The sequence below is a fragment of the Balaenoptera acutorostrata genome, chromosome 19 (assembly GCF_949987535.1).
Source record: "Balaenoptera acutorostrata chromosome 19, mBalAcu1.1, whole genome shotgun sequence".
NCBI lineage: Eukaryota > Metazoa > Chordata > Mammalia > Artiodactyla > Balaenopteridae > Balaenoptera > Balaenoptera acutorostrata.
In genome coordinates, this window is record NC_080082.1 from 4,664,332 (window position 1) to 4,682,041 (window position 17,710).

At 50.3% G+C, this 17,710-nt stretch overlaps 1 protein-coding gene across 5 annotated transcripts in view; it reads left to right on the forward strand.

Moving 5' to 3' along the window:
- MEAK7 (MTOR associated protein, eak-7 homolog) overlaps positions 1-16,153 on the forward strand; it is a 34,452-nt gene extending 18,299 nt beyond the window's left edge. For all 5 annotated transcript variants that reach the window (XM_057534917.1, XM_057534918.1, XM_057534921.1 and 2 more), the window contains 4 exons: positions 8,069-8,491; positions 12,881-12,999; positions 14,458-14,637; positions 15,108-16,153. In XM_057534917.1, coding sequence (XP_057390900.1) covers positions 8,069-8,491; positions 12,881-12,999; positions 14,458-14,637; positions 15,108-15,221 — 836 coding nt within the window. In that variant the 3' untranslated portion in view covers positions 15,222-16,153. The remainder of the gene's footprint in view (positions 1-8,068; positions 8,492-12,880; positions 13,000-14,457; positions 14,638-15,107) is intronic.
- Positions 16,154-17,710: the final 1,557 nt, after the last annotated feature.

A 17,710-nucleotide genomic window follows, 5' to 3' on the forward strand; every position in this document is an offset into this window, starting at 1 on the left:
CTGCTACCTTGTTGGATTCGTTTATCAGTTCTATTAGTTTTTGTGTGGAGTCTTGAGGGTTTTCTATATATATTATCATGTCATCTGTGTATAATGATAATTTTACCTCTGCCCTACCAAGTTGAATACCTTTTATTTCTATTTCTTGTCTGATTGCTGTGGCTAGGATTTCCAATGCTATGTTGAAGAGAAGTGGTGAGAGTGGGCACCCTTGTCTTGTTCCAGATTTTAGCAGGAAGGCTTTTGGTTTTTCACCATTGAGTGTTATGTTGGCTGTGGGTTTGTCATAAATAGCTTTTATTATGTTGAGATACGTTCCCTCTATACCCTATTTTGTAAGGGCTTTTATCATGAATGGGTGTTGAATTTCATCATATGCTTTTTATGCATCTATTAAGATGATCATGTAGTTTTTGTCCTTTCTTTTGTTGATGTGGTATATCATGTAGATTGATTTGAATATGTTGAACCATCCTGGTGATCCTGGGATGAATCCAACTTGGTTGTGGTGTATGACCTTTTTTATGTGTTGTTGGATTCGGTTTGCTAATAATTCGTTGAAAATTTTTGCATCTATATTCATCAAAGATATTGGCCTGTAATTATCTTTTTTGGTAGTGTCTTTGTCTGCTTTTGGTAACAGGGTGACGGTGTCTTCATAGAATGTCTTTGGGAGTGTTCCTTCCTCTTCAGTCTTTTGGAAGAATTTGAGAAAGATCAGTATAAGTTCTTCTTTGTATGTTTGGTAGAATTTGCCTGTGAAGCCATATGGTCCTGGAATTTTATTTTAGGCAGGTTTTGTTTTGTTTGCTTTTTTTTTTTTTTTTTTTAACAGATTTGATTTCTTTTCTAGTGATTGGTCTGTTTAAGTTGTCTCTTTTTTCATGATTCAGTTTTGGTGGGCTGTATGTTTGTAGGAAGTTGTCCATTTCTTGGAGGTTGTCAAATTTGTTGGCATATAATTGTTCATAGTATTTTCTCATGGTTTTTTGTATTTCTGTGGTATCTGTTGTGATTTCTCTTCTTTCATTTCTTATTTTATTTGGATCTTCTCTCTTTTCTTTTTGGTAAGCCTGGCCAAAGGTTTGTCAATTTTGTTTACCCTTTCAAAGAAACAGCTCTTGTTTTATTGATATTTTTGCTTGTTTTTTAATCTCTCTTTTATTTATTTCCTTTCTGATCTTTATTATCTTTCCTTTGCTTTATTATCTTTTCCTTTAGGTTTTGTTTGTTCTTTTTTCTAATTTTTTTAGGTAGTGTGTTAGGTTGTTTATTTGAGATATTTGTTTCTTAAAGAAGGCCTGAATCACTATGAACTACCCTCTAAGAACTGCTTTTGCTACATCCCATAGTTCTTGTATGGTTGTGTTTTCATTGTCATTTGCTCAAGGTATTTTTTAATTTCTTCTTTGATTTCATCATTGACCCATTGGTTTTTTTTTTATTATTATTTTTTTATTTTTATTTTTGGCTGTGTTGGGTCTTCGTTGCTGCATGTGGGCTTTCTCTAGTTGCGGTGAGTGGGGGCTACTCTTCGTTGCGGTGTGCGGGCTTCTCATTATGGTGGCTTCTCTTGTTGCGGAGCAGGGCTCTAGGCTCGTGGGCTTCAGTTGTGGCACGTGGGCTCAGTAGTTGTGGCTTGTGGGCTCTAGAGTGCAGGCTCAGTAGTTGTGGTGCACAGGCTTAGCTGCTCTGCAGCATGTGGGATCTTCCTGGACCAGGGCTCGAACCCGTGTCCCCTGCATTGGCAGGCAGATTCTTAACCACTGCACCACCAGGGAAGCCTGACCCATTGGTTTTTTAGTAGCATGTTTAGTCTCTATGTAATTGTTTTTTTCTCATTTCTTTTTCTGTGGTTGATTTTTAGTTTCATGCCGTTGTGGTCAGAAAAGATGCTTGAAATAATTTCTATACTCTTAAATTTGTTGAGGCTTGTTTTGTGCCCAAGTGTGTGGTCAATCCTAGAAAATGTTCTGTGTTCACTTGAAAAGAATGTATTTTTTTTTAGATGTGATGTCCTGAAGATATCAATTAAGTCTAACTGTTCTAATGTATCATTTGGGACCTCTGTTGCCTTATTGATTTTCAGTCTCAAAGCTCTGTTCATTGATGTGAGAGGGGTGTTAAAGTCTCCTACTATTACTATATTCCTGTCAATTTCTCCCTTTATGTCTGTTAGTATTTGTTATCTGTATTTGGGTGCTCCTATATTGGGTGCATATATGTTGACAAATGTAATATCCTCTCCTTGTATTGATCCTTTTATTATTATATAGTGTCCTTCTTTATCTTTCTTTATAGCCTTTGTTTTAAAGTCTGTTTTGTCTGATATGAGTATTGCGACCCCTGCTTTCTTTTCATTTCTGTTTGCATGCAGTATCTTTCTCCATCCCCTCACTTTTAATACACGTGTGTCCTTTGCCCTAAAGTGGGTCTCTTGTAGGCAGCATATTGTAGACTCTTGGTTTTTTATCCAATCTACCACTCTGTGTCTTTTGATGGGAGCGTTTAGTCCATTGACATTAAGGTAATTTTTTTTTTTAATTAATTAATTTATTTATTTAGGCTGTGTTGGATCTTTCTTGCTGTGCGCGGGCTTTCTCTAGTTGCGGTGAGCGGGTGCTACTCTTCATTGCAGTGCCCAGGCTTCTCATTGCGGTGGCTTCTCTTGTGGCAGAGCACGGGCTCTAGGAGCGCAGGCTTCAGTAGTTGTGGCATGCAGGCTCCATAGTTGTGGCTCACAGGCTCTAGAATGTAGGCTCAGTAGTTGTGGCGCATGGGCTTAGTTGCTCCACGGCACGTGGGATCTTCCCGGACCAGGGCTCGAACCCGTGTCCCCCGCATTGGCGGGCGGATTCTTAACCACTGCGCCACCAGGGAAGTACTAAGGTAATTTTTGATAGATATATATTTATTGCCATTTTAAACCTTGTTTTCCTGTTGATTTTATATTCTTTTGTCCCTTTTTCTTTTTGTTTTTCCTTTTGTGGTTTGATGCTTTTCTTTTGTATTATGCTTATAGTTTTTTCTTTTTGATTTTTGTGAATCTATTGTATGTTTTTGATTTGTGGTTGCCCTGTTTTTCAGGTATGTTAACCCCTTCCTTTATCTACTTGCTTTAGACTGGTAGTCACTTAGGCTCAAACACATTCTAGAAAAATAATTGTGATCTTCTCTTTCCTATAGATTCTTACTACTTTTCTGTTTAGAGAAGACCTTTCAATATTTCTTTTAGGATAGGTTTAATATTGCTGTATTTTTTTAGTTTTTGCTTGTCTGAGAAATTCTTTTTTTCTCCTTCTATTCTAAATGATAATCTTGCCAGGTAGAGTGTCCTAGGTTGCAGATACTTCCCTTTCAGGACTTTGAATATATCTTGCCACTCCCTTCTGGCCTGCGATGTTTCTGTAGAGAAATCATCTGATAGCCTTATGGGGGTTCCCTTGTCATTAACTCTGTGTTTTTCCCTTGCTACCTTTAGAATCCTCGTTTTATGTTTAACTTTTGACATTTTTATTATAATATGTCTTGGTATAGGTCTTTTTGGGTTTATCTTGTTCAGGACCCTCTGTGTTTCCTGTATCTGGATATCTGTTTCCTTCTTTAGCTTTGGGAAGTTTTAAGCCATAATTTCTTCAAATACATTTTCGATCCCCTTTTCTCTTTCTTCTCCTTCTAGGATACCTATTATGTGTAGATTGGCATGCTTTATATTCTCCCATAGGTCTCTTACATTGCTTTCATTTTTTTCACTTGACGTTCTGTCTGATGTCCTGATTGGGTGATTTCCTTTACTCTATCTTCCAGGTCACTTATTCGTTCTTCTGCATTATTTATTCTGCTATTCGTAGCCTTTGGTTCTGCTTTCGTCTCAGCAAATGAATCTTCAAATGTTTCTTGACTCCTCATTATAGTTTCTAGTTCCTTTTTTTTTTTGTTTTTTGTTTTTTTGTTTTTGTTTTTCTCATAAATGTTTTTTTTTAAACATCTTTATTGAAGTATAATTGCCTTACAATGGTGTGTTAGCTTCTGCTTTATAACAGAGTGAATCAGTTATACATATACAATATGTTCCCATTTCTCTTCCCTCTTGCATCTCCCTCCCTCCCACCCTCCCCATCCCACCCCTCTAGGTGGTCACAAAGCACCGAGCTGATCTCCCTGTGCTATGCGGCTGCTTCCCACTAGTTATCTATTTTACATTTGGTAGTGTATATATGTCCATGACACTCTCTTACCCTGTCACATCTCACCCCACCCCCTCCCCATATCCCCAAGTCCATTCTCTAGTAGGTCTGTGTCTTTATTCCCGTCTTGCCACTAGGTTCTTCATGGCCTTTTTTTTTTTTTTTCCCTTAGATTCCGTATATATGTGTTAGCATACTGTATTTGTTTTTCTCTTTCTGACTTACTTCACTCTGTATGACAGACTCTAACTCCATCCACCTCATTACAAATACCTCCATTTCATTTCTTTTTATGGCTGAGTAATATTCCATTGTATATATGTGCCACATCTTCTTTATCCATTCATCTGTCGATGGACTTTTTACAGTAATCTGCATTTCTATCAATAGCCTTTCTTAATTCCTTCAGTATTTTCATTATCTCCTTTTTGAAGAGGCCTGTTTCATGTTTGTTCTTTCAGGGGAATTCTCTCGATATTTTAATTGGGAGTGGTCCCTCTCCTTCTTCATTTTACTTATATTTCTCTTGCTCTGTGAGTTTAGGAGAAACAATTATCTACTGTGGTCTTGGAGGGCTATTTTTATGTGGGAGTGTCCCTGTGTAGCCTGCATGGATTTAATATTTTTTTGGTGCAAGGACTGTTTTTAGTATGGATGCCTGCTGCCTCTTTCCTCAGTGTGTGCTGGCTGTTATCCCCTTGATAGGAGGTGCGACTGGTGTTGTGGTGACCAGAGCCTGCACTGGACAGTGAGTGGGGACCCCTCTTCCCTCTGTGGTTATCACTGCTCTGTCCAGGGCAAGGTCTGCTCTCTAGTTGTTGGTGTAGAAGCCCCTAGCTCTGTTTCTGAGCTGCGTTTCTGATCTGCAGTGCAAGAATAGGCGGGATTGGAGCGCTCCCACTGGGAGAGGAGCCACTGAGTATTACTCTGCTGGAGCTGTTCACCTGTGAGTGTGTCACCTTTCACCCCCTGTGCAGGCTCACAAAGTGCACCGTTGTTGGCACTGCCCTCAGCCCCACCTCAACTGTGGGTGTGCCGGCAGTCAGCCCTGGGGCCTCTCAGGCTTTGTTTTCACAAGGCCACCAGCGCAGATCCACTGAAGTCAGGTCCCAGGACTGCAGTAGTTACACACCTGGACCCACTGTGGGAGCTATGGATGCAGCTCAGACCCTGGCCCAGCCCAGCCCAGCCCCTGCATGTACGTGCCCACAAAGCCCACAATTGCTAAGGCCAGACCCGTCCCAGCTGTGGGAGCACCACTTGTCCGTTTGGATGTTCCACAGGCACTGAATTTGCAAAGTCGGCCGTGGAGGTATAAATCCAAGGTTCACGCAGCCGTGGGGAGAGATTTCAGCTCTGCTTCCTAAGTCACACGGCCCGTGGGCCTCCGCTGTGATTTCAGCCCCACCTCTGCGCATGGGCAACCCACTGGTGTCTGCTTCTGGGGGCACCAGGGCAGCGGTTGGGGCACACGAGCCTGCCCAGGCAGGAGGGGACCGGGGTGGCCGGGGTGTGTGAGCCTGCCTGGGCGGGAGCCTGTCCTGGAGGCTGCATAGGCAGGAGCCGGCGGGTGGGGAAAGAGGCTGCGATGGCAGCCCCGCCTCTTCCTTGGCAGGCCGCTTAACAATGGTGCTTCGCTTCCGCGGCGGCCCGGGGTTCTTCCGCAAACACTCCTGGTTGCTGCGCCCCACGCTCCCGCCCCTTCAGGCTGTCTCCGCACAGCCAACAGCAGTCCTCTCCCTGGGTCTGTCCTCTAAACCCCGTGTTACAGCACCCAGCCCCCACCCATACCAGTGGACGCGCGTCTCAGGCTGGGGCACACAGGGCAGTGGCACAACCGTCCGTGTAGGTCTCTCTCTGTCCTGCCTGCCACTAACTGGTTGCTGTGCTCTCCTCCAAGCCTCTGAAGCTCCCTTTCTGTCCCGGCTTATCTCCCCACCGGTGAGGCTTCCCTGGGTGTGGGAACCTCTCCTCTGCTTCAGCTCCACTCCCCCAGGGGCACAGGTCTCATCCCACTTCCTTTATTTTTTTTTTTTTCCTTTGTCCTACCCAGTTACATGGAGATCTTTCTTGTCCTTTGAGGTGTTTGAGGTCTTCTGCTAGTTTTCTGAGAGCATTGTTCCATTCATAGATGTATTCCTGATGTTTTTGTGGGAAGAGGTGGGTTCCATGTCCTACTACTGACCATCTTGATTCTGATCGCTAGTTTGATTTTCTTTTTCTCATTTCTCAAGTTAGAAGGTTAGGTTATTGATTTGAGATCTCTCTTCTTTTTCATATAGGCATTTATGACTATAAATATCCCTCTAAGCACTGCTTTAGCTGAATCCCATAAGTTTTGGTATATTGTGTTTTTGTTTTCATTCATCTCAGTAGTTTCTTTCCAAAAAATATTTATTTATTTATTTATGTGGTCGTTCCAGGTCTTAGTTGTGGCAGGCGGGCTCCTTAGTTGCGGCTCACCGGCTCCTTAGTTGTGGCATGCGAACTCTTAGTTGTGGCATGCATGTGGGATCTAGTTCCCTGACCAGAGATCAAACCCGTGTCCCCTGAATTGGGAGCGTGGGGTCTTATCCACTGCGCCACCAGGGAAGTCCCCATCTCAGTATTTTCTAACTTCCCTCATGATTTCTTCTTTGGCCTGTTGGTTGTTTAGAGGTATATTCTTTAATTTCTATGTGTTTGTGAAATTCCCAAATTGCCTTGTTACTGATTTGTAATTTCATTACATTGTGGTTGAAGAACATACATTACATGATTTCAGTTCTTTTCAATTTATTGAGGCATGTTTTATGGCCTAACATATGTTCTGTTCTGGAGAATATTCCAGGTACACTTGAGAAGAATATATATTCTGCTATTGTTGGCTGAGAAACAGTATATAATTAAACTTACTTGGGATTTAAAAATATCTTGTGGTGAATCTCTTTGCAAAGTAGATTTGTTTTATAAAAGTGTTACTGTTTTATTATAAAGCTGGATTTTTAAACACAGTTTGAAAAATTAAGTGAGGTATTTGGAACTTGGAAAGAATAATGACATACTGTATAATACTGTTTTTTATATATATGTATATACGTATATATAGATATATATATACACATATATGTATGTGTGTATATATATATGTATATCTATATATATGAATGAAGTACCAATAGCTTGTCTTTTGGTATCACCTCCATGTCACCTCTGTTCTTAGTAGGTAAGAGATGGAAATCAGAATGATGGCTGCTGGTCAGAAACAATTAAGTATAACTTGTAGTTAATGAAACCTGTTCTCCCCAGATAAACTAGAGGGGTGCCCAGGAAGTAATCAACCACTACCCTGCCATAGCTGGAGGACAGCACACTTTCTAAATCCTTTCCAAATGATTTTGTTAGGACTAGTGGCTTTTGGTGTAGCCCTCTCAGGAGGGATTGCTGGGGAGTCTCGGGGCCCTGGGGTGAGGGTGTAGCTGTCTCCTGTGTCTCTGAAATGCAGCTTGGAGCAGAGAGAAAAGATAAGAGTGTCGATGTTGAATTGTTTAGATGAGCCCTGTCCGACAGAGACAGAACATGAACTCCAAAGCCAACCACATGTGAAATTTTACATATTTCAGTAACCGCATGGAAATACCGAAAAGGAACAAGCAAAATTAATTTTAAGAATTTGTCCAAAATATACTTTCACATTGGCAATCAATGTAAAAAAAAGTGAGATATTTTACGTTCTTTTTCTTTTTCACGCCAAGCCTTTGAAATGGGGTGTGCCTTTTACACTTGCTGTGCATCTCGATGCAGACGAACCGCGCATGCCTCCCCCGCTGCACAGAGCAGGTTTAGGTAAGTAGATAAAGGGCGACGTCATTGCCCACTAACACCGTTTTCTCCTCCGCTAGACGGTGAGAAGCTTCTGGGGCCTCAGCGGCTAGACTGTGACCGAACCACGGTTGAGGACTGGGTGTTCAGGGCCCCCCTCGTGGCCACGTTCCTGAGCGTGGTCATCCAGCAAGGCTTTCGCCTCCTGTGCTCGTCCCTCGATCTGGCCACCCTGGTGCCCGAGCGCCAAGTCGACCAGGAGCGGGAGTTTGCGAGCGTCCTGGATGTCCTGTCCGTCATCTACATCAACTGCCACCTGCCCAGGGAGCAGCGGCACCGCTGGCGCCTGCTCTTCTCATCCGAGCTCCACGGGCACAGCTTCGCCCAGCTCTGTGGGTGCATCGCACACTGGGGGCCCTGCGTGGTGCTGCTCGAGGACCGTGACGGCCACGTGTTCGGTGGCTTTGCTTCCTGCTCCTGGGAGGTCAAACCTCAGTTTCAAGGTAAGTCTTGGCCACCAGAACCCCACGTGGTAGCACCAGTGCTCGTTACAAGTTCCGGTCGGACGGCTGCTGTGTGGAGACCTCCGAGCCCCGCCAGCGGATGTGCAGGTTTCTTCCATCTCCTCCCGTGAGTGTTTTGCTTAGACGTGTTTGGGAGGAGAGTGAAACGTGGTGTTTCTTTACGATGGTTTAACTTCGTGGATTTCTTTATAGATTCTGGCTGCAGGGTCAGGTAAGCAGGACAGCTGTCCTCACCTCTGGATTTCAGGTGAGGAAACAGCAGATCAGCATCATTAAGCGATGCCAGGTCCTGACCACGGGCGAGGCTGGGCCGTAGGTGCTGCGTAGGGGACTGGGAGATACCGGCTCTTGCAGGTGGGGTGTGTTTTCTCGGGGGACCGTCTTCCTTTCCTGGAACCCCCTGTGTGGGTCTGCTTTGCTGCTTCTGCCCGTAGTTTTTCGGTTTTGTGATTTTGCTGGAGATTGGAAGCTCTTTGCTAGACCTTGAATGCCCTGGATGAGAGGCCCTGATGAGATACTTCCCCTCCTCAAAGAACTACTCTGATAAACGCTCTTAAAGGACTCTTTTTGAAAACGCTCATCTCCTGGCAGTGGGCTGTTCTCGTACTCAGAGGTGAACCTGTCTTCCCAGGATTGATGTCACTGTGTGTCCCCTGGGACCTGCCCCGGGCTGCCCGAGTCTGTGTTCTCAGAAGGTCTCCTGGGGGCCAACAGCTGTGAGATGGAGGGCTTTTCCCGGTGGCTCTGAGCAGCCAGATACAGGCCTGTCCTCACTCCCGTCAGCTAAATGGGGCAGCCTGGCCGACGCAGTTCCGGGGAGGGTCCCTCCCGGTGAGGGGGCGAGGCTAACACCCTCCCTGGCTGGGTCAGTGGAAGGGAGAACCCAGGGTCCTGAGATGCGAGATACGGGGGAGAAAGGCCACGTGCTCCTCTGGGATGGGGGCTGCACATCGTAGCCAGACAGCTGTCAGCTGCATCCACGCCACCTGCGTCCCCGCTCCCCCTTCTCTCCACCCCACTCTCACCTGCGTCGCTGCAGGTGCCTTCTGCCTGGCCCTCGGCTCCTGGTCTCACCCGTCCAGTTCATTTGCCACATCCCAGCCCACCTGCCGTGGTGCTTGTCCCCTGGAGACCCTTGGACAGACCCCCAGTGCGCTCAGAATGGTGAATCCTTTATCTCCAGCCTCACGACCTCTACTGTGCCCTGTGCTCTGGGCTCCGTCTCACTGAATTACCCGAAGTTTCCAGAACAGGCTGCGCTCTCATCTCAGGACTTGGCACATGCTGCTTTTTCTCCCTCTTCCACCTGTTGGCACAGTCAGCTCCTTGTCGGGACTCAGTCCAGGGTCACCTCCTTCAGGAAGCCTTCCCGACCACACGAGTGCCAGCTACTCCCTGCGGTCCTCTATGGGACTGCACGCTTCTGGAATTGTTCCCATCCTCCTTGCACCAGGGAAGCTTCTGCTGGTTGGGGAGCCGTGTCCAGGTGCAGAGGTGCCATTACGGGAGAGGTTTTAGCAGTGGTGGGGTGGCCCTTGTCCGGGGTGGGTGGAAGGGATCATGGTGTGAAGGCTGGGTGCCTTCATCCCTGAGATCCTGTTGTCGCCAGGATTTGGTTTTCTCTAGGTTTTAGATTGTTCTAGATCTTTAATCCAGCTGTTGCTACCAGCCCTTCCCCACCATGTCAGGGTCCCTAAGACCACCCACGTGTCAGTGGGTCGCTGGGAGGACTCGGGGACTCAGCACAGAGCTGTCGTCACAGCTGATCTACTACAGTGAGGGGCTGCAGAGCACGATCAGCCCAGGGACTGGGTAGGGGTTGGGGGGGTGAAGTCCAGGGGGACCAGGCTCCAGCGTCCTCTTTCGTGGGGTCGCACAGGACGCGCTGAATTCCCCCAGCCGCGAGCTGTGACAGCACGTGTGCAGTGCTGTCCGTCAGGGACGCGTTAGAGCTTCAGCGCGCGGGGTCTTTATTTGGGGGGCCGTTCACACGAGCACCCTCTGCCTGACACGCACCCAAATCCCAGACTTGCAGGAGGACAGCAGGCGTCCGGCCCCAACCCCCCTGTCTGTTCACACGGCTTAGGCGCAGGGAGCCGGTCATCAGTCCTGGGAGGGGGGGGACCCTCCCCAAATCCACCTTCCCGGACGCCAGCCGAGGGCCGACCCTGGAAGGCGGCCCTTCTGGGGACCCCAGGCTCAGGTCTGGGCTTCCACACACCCACGTCTCTCTGTCACGGTGTCACGGGGAGGGGCTCTGGGTGGGGGTGACGGGCTGGGTCTCTGTGTGGTTGGAGGATGTGGAAAAACCCTGAGAATCATTATTATAGACGGAACTTCCGCTTCTTCCAGCTCCTTTAGTGTTAACTCCAGGTCAGCTCTGCTGCGTCTTCATGTTTTATTAACAAGCAGAATTCATCTTCTTGAAGAAAGGTGGAAAAATGCGATTACCAAGTTTTCAAACTTGAACTCATTCTGTTCTGAAGCATGAGGACGGAATTCCAGCAGGGGGCGGCCTAGCATCACAGATTCTAGTCAAGTTCAGGGCGTTCCTGTCCATTTGTCCCGGGAAACAGTCACTTCGAGTATTTGAGCCTCGATATGATGTGACAGCCGCTGGGTCACTTCGTTTTCGCCTCTGTCCCTCGTGGGGCAGCTGCAGGCCCGCAGCTCTGGGCTGAGTCCGGCTCTGTCCTGGGCAAGTTGCTTACCCTCTCTGGGCCTCCGTTCCCCAGAACCACAGGAATGGCAGCTTGTAACCCACTGGGCGCTGGGTGGTGGTGTCACTGTGAGAGCTGGGTGAGGAGCCCCTCTGTGGGGCTGATGCTTTTACGGGTCATGTGACTCCTTGGTCCTTGCCCTGCACCCTCGAGGGCCATCTTCCCCACGGGGCCCTTCTCTCTGGGCACAGACCCCGGGATGGACTAGAGTGGGGTCCGCTGTAGCAAAGGGGCCCACGCTCCGTGGCCCCATCACCTCACTTAGCATCCGGGACGCAGTAAATGTTGGTTGGAAGGCAGCCTTCGGATGGCAAGGCAAAGTGATGCTTAGGCCCAGTGCCTGGGGCCACAGGTGGGACCAGGCAGTTCCTTGAGGCTAAACCCAACCTTCTGAGGCACATGGACTCAAGCCGGAGTCTTTAGCCTGGAGGGGAGCCCTGTGCCACCTGGTCCCGGTGACCTCCCCGGGCTCACCTCCCCCTTTCCCCCACCGGGGCTCACACCCTGCGCTACAGCCGAGGGCCCTGCTGTTCCCCCCCATGCCCTGCCGTGTCCCCGCGGGGTTCCTCCTCTGTGGAGTGGCTCTCACCCAGCCGTCTCCACCTCAGGACGTCCTTCCCGACTTCGGGGGAGCTAAGTCCCCGCAGAGGCCCCCTGGGGTCCATCTTGATCGGAGGCCCGAGCGTCACTGGTCCTGACTCTGCAGGTCTCAGGCCCATCTGTGGCCGCGGGCTCTCCTCCCCAAGGCCCCTCTGGGGCTCAAAGCCCCCTTCCTGTGTGCCCTCCACATTCGGGCTCCCTGTCTGCTTCCTGGAGCTTCCTTCCCACCTTCCCACCTGAGGAATGGCCTGACCCCCAAGTACCTGAGCTCGGTCCTGTGTCAGGTGCCCTCACGCTGTCACCGTGAAGGGGCAGTCCTTCCGGCCACGGTCTCAGCTGTGGGGAGCGTCCCTGGTTTGGCTCTCGCCTAGCCGGGAGCTCCCTTGGTGAGGCGCAGCCTCCGTTCCCTGCCTAGTGAGTGCATCAGGGCGGGGAGGGGTCTCTGAGATGGAGGAAGCCGTTCATTTCCAGGATTTTGACCGGTACCTTCTCTGAGTGGTGGCATGCCCACTCCTGTGCCCGGGCAAAGGTAGAGGGTCACCTTTCCCTGCGTGTCCTCTCCCCTCCCCTCCCTGTGGGCAGCTGTGTCTGCAGGTACCCTGCCCCCTCCCCTCTGGATGACGTGCCTACCTGGGGCCGTGTGAGTGCCCAGCCAGTGCCTGGAGTGACCGCCGGCCCCTTGCTCCTCAGTTGAGACGAGGCTGCTCTTTCTGACTCTGGGGCGGTGGGGGCAGGGCTCCCATCTCCCCGGGCGAGCGCTAACAGGTGTCCCCAGCAGGCAGATGTCACATTCCTTTCTAATGGTCACTCTCACCCTGCACCCGCAGCTCATCCCACGGTCCCGGGCGGCCGCGGGGTCCGGGATCCGCCCGCTGGTCCGCCGGCCCCGCCCCCGATGCGCAGGAGCCCCGCGCACGCTGAGGACCCCAGTGAGGCTCTTCCTGCTCAGCCAGCTGAGCCAGGGCCCGTTTCTGTTTCCGTTTCCTGCTTTTCCCTGCGCCCAGCTCCGATGGGTGATCTTGCTTCTTTTTGCTCTGATCAATTTCAGGGGATGACAGGTGCTTCCTGTTCTCCATCTCCCCCCGCATGGCCGTGTACACCTGCACGGGCTACAACGACCACTACATGTACCTGAATCAAGGGCAGCAGACCATCCCGAATGGACTGGTAAGGACTCGGGAGGGCAGGGCACGTCCCCCCGTGGTGATGTCCATCCCGATGGCACTGACCCCAACGTGCCCGGGGACACTCCGCCCTGCGTCAGGGCAGCCGTACGCGGTCAGTTCGTTCTGCCCGAGTCTCAGGGTGGTGATGCGATGAGCGACAACGAGGACAGAATTTCTCTCGTGGAGAAAAGGGGCCCCTGTTGGGGCATTTCCGGGGTTTGTGTGCAAATGACGGAGTCAGCCGGTTTTCCTGGCCATCAGAGGGTTGGTCTGTGGCCTTCGTGGCTGGAGATGCTGCCCTGCCTGGGGCACGACCCGGGCGCGGGGCCGGGGCTGGGCTCCCCAGACCCTTTGGACCCACTGGGGGTTGTCTGCTCTGTGGTCCAGCCGGGACTCGGCCACAGGAAGAAGAGGACGCGGGGGAAGGCCGGGGGCGGTGGTGGGGACAGGGCTGGGGTGAGGCGCGGGGACGGGCGCCCGCACAGATGCTTAGCTTGGGTGAGAAATGTGTCTCCTGGCAGCACCAGCCTATTTCTTTCCCCTGCTTCGTAACAAAAAGCCCCTCTCGGGAAATTCCAGCCCTGTGTCTGCAAAGCCAAGGGCCGGGGAGGCTGGTGCATCTTGTCGGTGTGGAGAGGGCCCCGTGCTCCTTCCCAGGCTCACTCGGAGGTTCCCAGGGGGCCACCTGATGACCCCGGACGCCTTTCAGAAAGGACAGTTTGGTGATGACAGGGGCGAGGGCCTTGGCCTCAGGAGCAGCCCCCAGTGGGTCCCGGTGGTGGTCAGTAATCGGCCCGATGGGAGAAGCAGCCCCGAGGTTAGCTGCGTTTCCTGCCCCAGTCTCTTGCTCAGCGTTAGCTCCAGGCTCCCCGGGCCGGTGGGGGGGTGGGCGGTGGGGGAGGCGCTGGTGGAGAGGGCAGCTAGAGAAAGGGATCTGAGAGGTTGAACAGCAGTCTGTTCCCATCGGCCGCTTGCTCAGAGCCAGCAGTGTGCGGAGTGGTTCCCGCCGTCCCGGGGCTGCTTCCTCCTTTCCCCCACTGCTGTGCTGAGTGAAAGACCTTCCTGCTCGAGCACCCAGCCCTGGGCCGGGTGAGGATTAACATCCCTGTCTGGGAAGCGCTGTGTAGACCTCTCCCCTTATTTTACTGATTGGGGTCTCTAGGCCTGAGGGCCTGTATTCTTTTGTCCTCTGTTGTCACTTGTGTTTCCTGCCAGTGTAGCCCCGGGAGAAAGGGCCATGGGGTAGGAGTCAGGACACCTTGATGAGTGTTCTAGGAACTTGTCATGGGATGCTTAAATTGTATCAGTCTGTGAATATGTATTTCACAGTTAAAAAAAAAAAAAAAAAAGGAAGAAAATTGCGTTCACTTCTCATACGCCCTGGTGGCGTGACGGCTGGGGTGGGCTTCAGGTGTCTGACGCTCCAGACAGAGGCGGTGCTATGCCCCTCCCTCCGCAGGGCATGGGAGGGCAGCACAATTATTTTGGCCTGTGGATCGATGTCGATTTCGGGAAAGGACACAGCAAGGCCAAGCCCACGTGCACCACATACAACAGCCCTCAGCTCTCAGCCCAGGAGGACTTCCGGTTCGAGAAGATGGAGGTGTGGGCGGTAGGAGATGCTTCGGTGACACAGCTGGTGAGCATGGGGGCGTTTCTCCCCTTTCTCGGCTTTGTCCCTTTTACTCCTCCATCTGGAGGTGGTTTATTCCAATTTGTTTCCAGCAGCCGTTGCTGGCCAGAGGGATGCCAGGGGGTGTACAGCAGAGCAGAGGATCCTGTCTGGGGTCTGTGGAGGTTTAGTAGAGAAAAACACCCCAGGGAGGTGGGATCCCGGGGGGGTGGGGGCTTGTCTGCAAGATGAGGAGGGTCTAGGGTTCCTTCTAGTTCCGGGGTTCGACGATGAGTCGCCATTGGGGCCCCTGCGCCTCGTCACCTCCCAACAATGGCATCCCGGGGCGGGGGGACTCAGTGGGGCTCGGGGAAGAGCCTCTACCACATTTCCCTTGTGGCAACAGTAGGAAATTCCCCTCTGATAAACTTGACAGCAGCAGGACGTCACTGCCTAGTTTGGTCACTGTACCCACCCATCCTTCCCTTCTTCCCAAGGCCAAGAACACTAAGAGCGTTCTGGACGTGGACCCCGCGGCCCGGGCCCTGCTGGAAGTCAGTGGGCGGATTCGCCACAGCGAAGGGCTCCGGGAGGTGCCTGATGACCAGTGAGGAGGAGCCCCCAGCACGGGCCTTCCTGGAGCTGGAGCATGGCCTGCAGACTGTGCTTTACTTTAGCCCAGAGCGTGCTGGTCACGTCTAGGTGGTCCTGGAGGTGCCTAATTGAAACAGAGTACACGTCCTCTGATGCCGTATGTCGATTGCTGGGTGTGTCTCCCCCGAAATCCTGAGTGTCCAATTACCAACTCGATTCTTAGACTTTGCTCGTTTTGTACAGATGAAATCCAAAGACGATGCTGAGATGTTTGAGGCCGGCTGGAATTAGCAGTGGTTGGAGATTTGAGTTCTTGCTGTGGGGGCGGGGGGGGGGTCCACTCACTGAGGGTCACTTGGCCTCTGCTCAGGCCTCCCAGTTAAAAGCCTCGATGTCCCATTTCGACTGGTAAAGGGCATAGGTGCTCGGATGGGGATCTCGACGCTTTGGGGAACAGCTTCCTCTGACGTGGAATTTCTGTATTTTGGGGGGAAAAAAAAAAAGCACAAGAGTGTACTAATGGGGGTAATAGTTGGAGATTTTGAAGACAACAGTGACACGGGTCTTCAGTAAGGTTCAGTATCTGCCTTTCTCAGCTGTTTTTAACGCATTACTGACCAGAGGCGTATTAATACGTCTTTTGTTACCCAAACATCATTGACCGGAGACGTTTCAGTATTCATTTACATAACAAATCGCCATCCACAGGCGTTAGTTTCTGCAAAAATCCCCCGGTCAGTGATGAGTTAAGTGAATCTCTGCTATGAGCAAATGGGAAAACCAGGAGGTCTACAGAGAAGCAAAGTTGTGGTTCTCTTACTAATTTAAACGTGGGGACATTCGGGGCCCTGAGGCTAAGAGTCCTGTTAAAACACGTATGGCCTGTCGCAGGAATTAGTGGTGAGTAACTTGAGAGGACTGGCCCGGGCTCCTGACCTCCCAGCATCACCCCCCCCCCCCCCCCCCCCCCGGTGCTGCTTCCCGAGGGGATGTTGGGTACTTTGACAGCGTGGACTTGCTTTAAACAAACAGTGATCCTAAAGTGCTAGCAAAGATGTTGGTGGGCTGGACCTCAGGCAGAGCTGCTGTGTCCCTTGCAGTCCCTGCATCCCTCGGAGGCGGCCTGAAGAATCTCCGGACACACTGAGAATCCCGCTCAGCGGAACTTTCTCCTTTGCTACACATTGCCCTTCTGCAGATCTGACGAAAATGCTGCCTTGTTATTGAGTTGCCCCCAATTATAAGCCATAGTAAACCGAGCTGTTTGCATTTTACAGGTTCTGCATTTTCTACTGGGAGGCTCATCAAACTTTGCACTGAGCCCTGAGCGGAAGGCCTTCGGAAGAGAAGTGCGTGCTCAGACAGTGACATGCACACTCGGTCATGATTGATTTTCCTTATACAAAGCCAGTTTTTAATGGCTTCTCAGGTACATCTTGTGACTTCTTAATTGATGGGAAGCAGATCAGGATATTAGGATCCTCAAATATCCTTACCGTAATCTGAAGAATTAGGCCCCGAGTCTTCAGTGTGTTACAGAATATTTTTTTAGAAAAATGCAGTGAAATAATACCTCACTAATAAAAGGTCCGTTGAAGACCGCTTACTGCCGCCTCTCTCTGTGGCTGTCAGAGAGGCTGGATGTGTCTGCCGGCCTGTTTTCTGCCTCGTGCCTCTTCTAACAAGAGTGCAGGTCATAGCTGGGGGCCTGACGGTTTCCTAAGACAGCACACATCCACGAGGGGAGCTGGGCGCCCAGCCCAGGCGCTTGGTAACCTGGGGTGTTCGGCCCTCGCAGGGGGTGTGGGGCAGCCGTGGGATTCCCCAGCACGTGTGGTCCGGAGCACACAGACCAGTTGGGTGTCAGCCGTGCCCGGGGCCACAGGACCCGAGGAACCACGCTCCTCCTGGGCCTGAGAAACCCGTGATGCTAGTCTTAACATGTGATGGGTTTGTTCTTTGATAAAATGGGAATAAGAATTCAGGTTGTAAGGGCTAGCGGTCTTCCTGGAGGTGAAGACACATAAGGGCCCCTGATAGGCGCTGGAAGGAAGGGGTGAAAAAGCGCTGTTCATGGTACAGCATGGCGGTTACTTTTTTCCCCACTATGTTTTTTTCTGGAAATTTTTTTCTTTTATTGAATGAAAGAGTCTTTAAATTCTCCAGTGCTTTACAATTTTAAAAGGTTTCACACACATGATCTTACATAATCCCATAATTTCCCCTCCCCCGCCATATTGCCCCTCCCCACTGGTAACCACTAGTTTGGTCTCTGTATTTGTGAGTCTGCTTCTTTTTTGTTTTATTCACTAGTTTGTTGTATTTTTTAGATTTCACATATAAGTGATATCAGACAGTATTTGTCCTTCTCTGTCTGACTTACTTCATTTAGCCTAATGCCCTCCAAGTCCATCCATGTTGCTGCAAATGGCAAAATTTCATTCTTTTTTATGGCTGAGTAATATTCCATTATATATATATATGTACACATAAACCACATATTCAT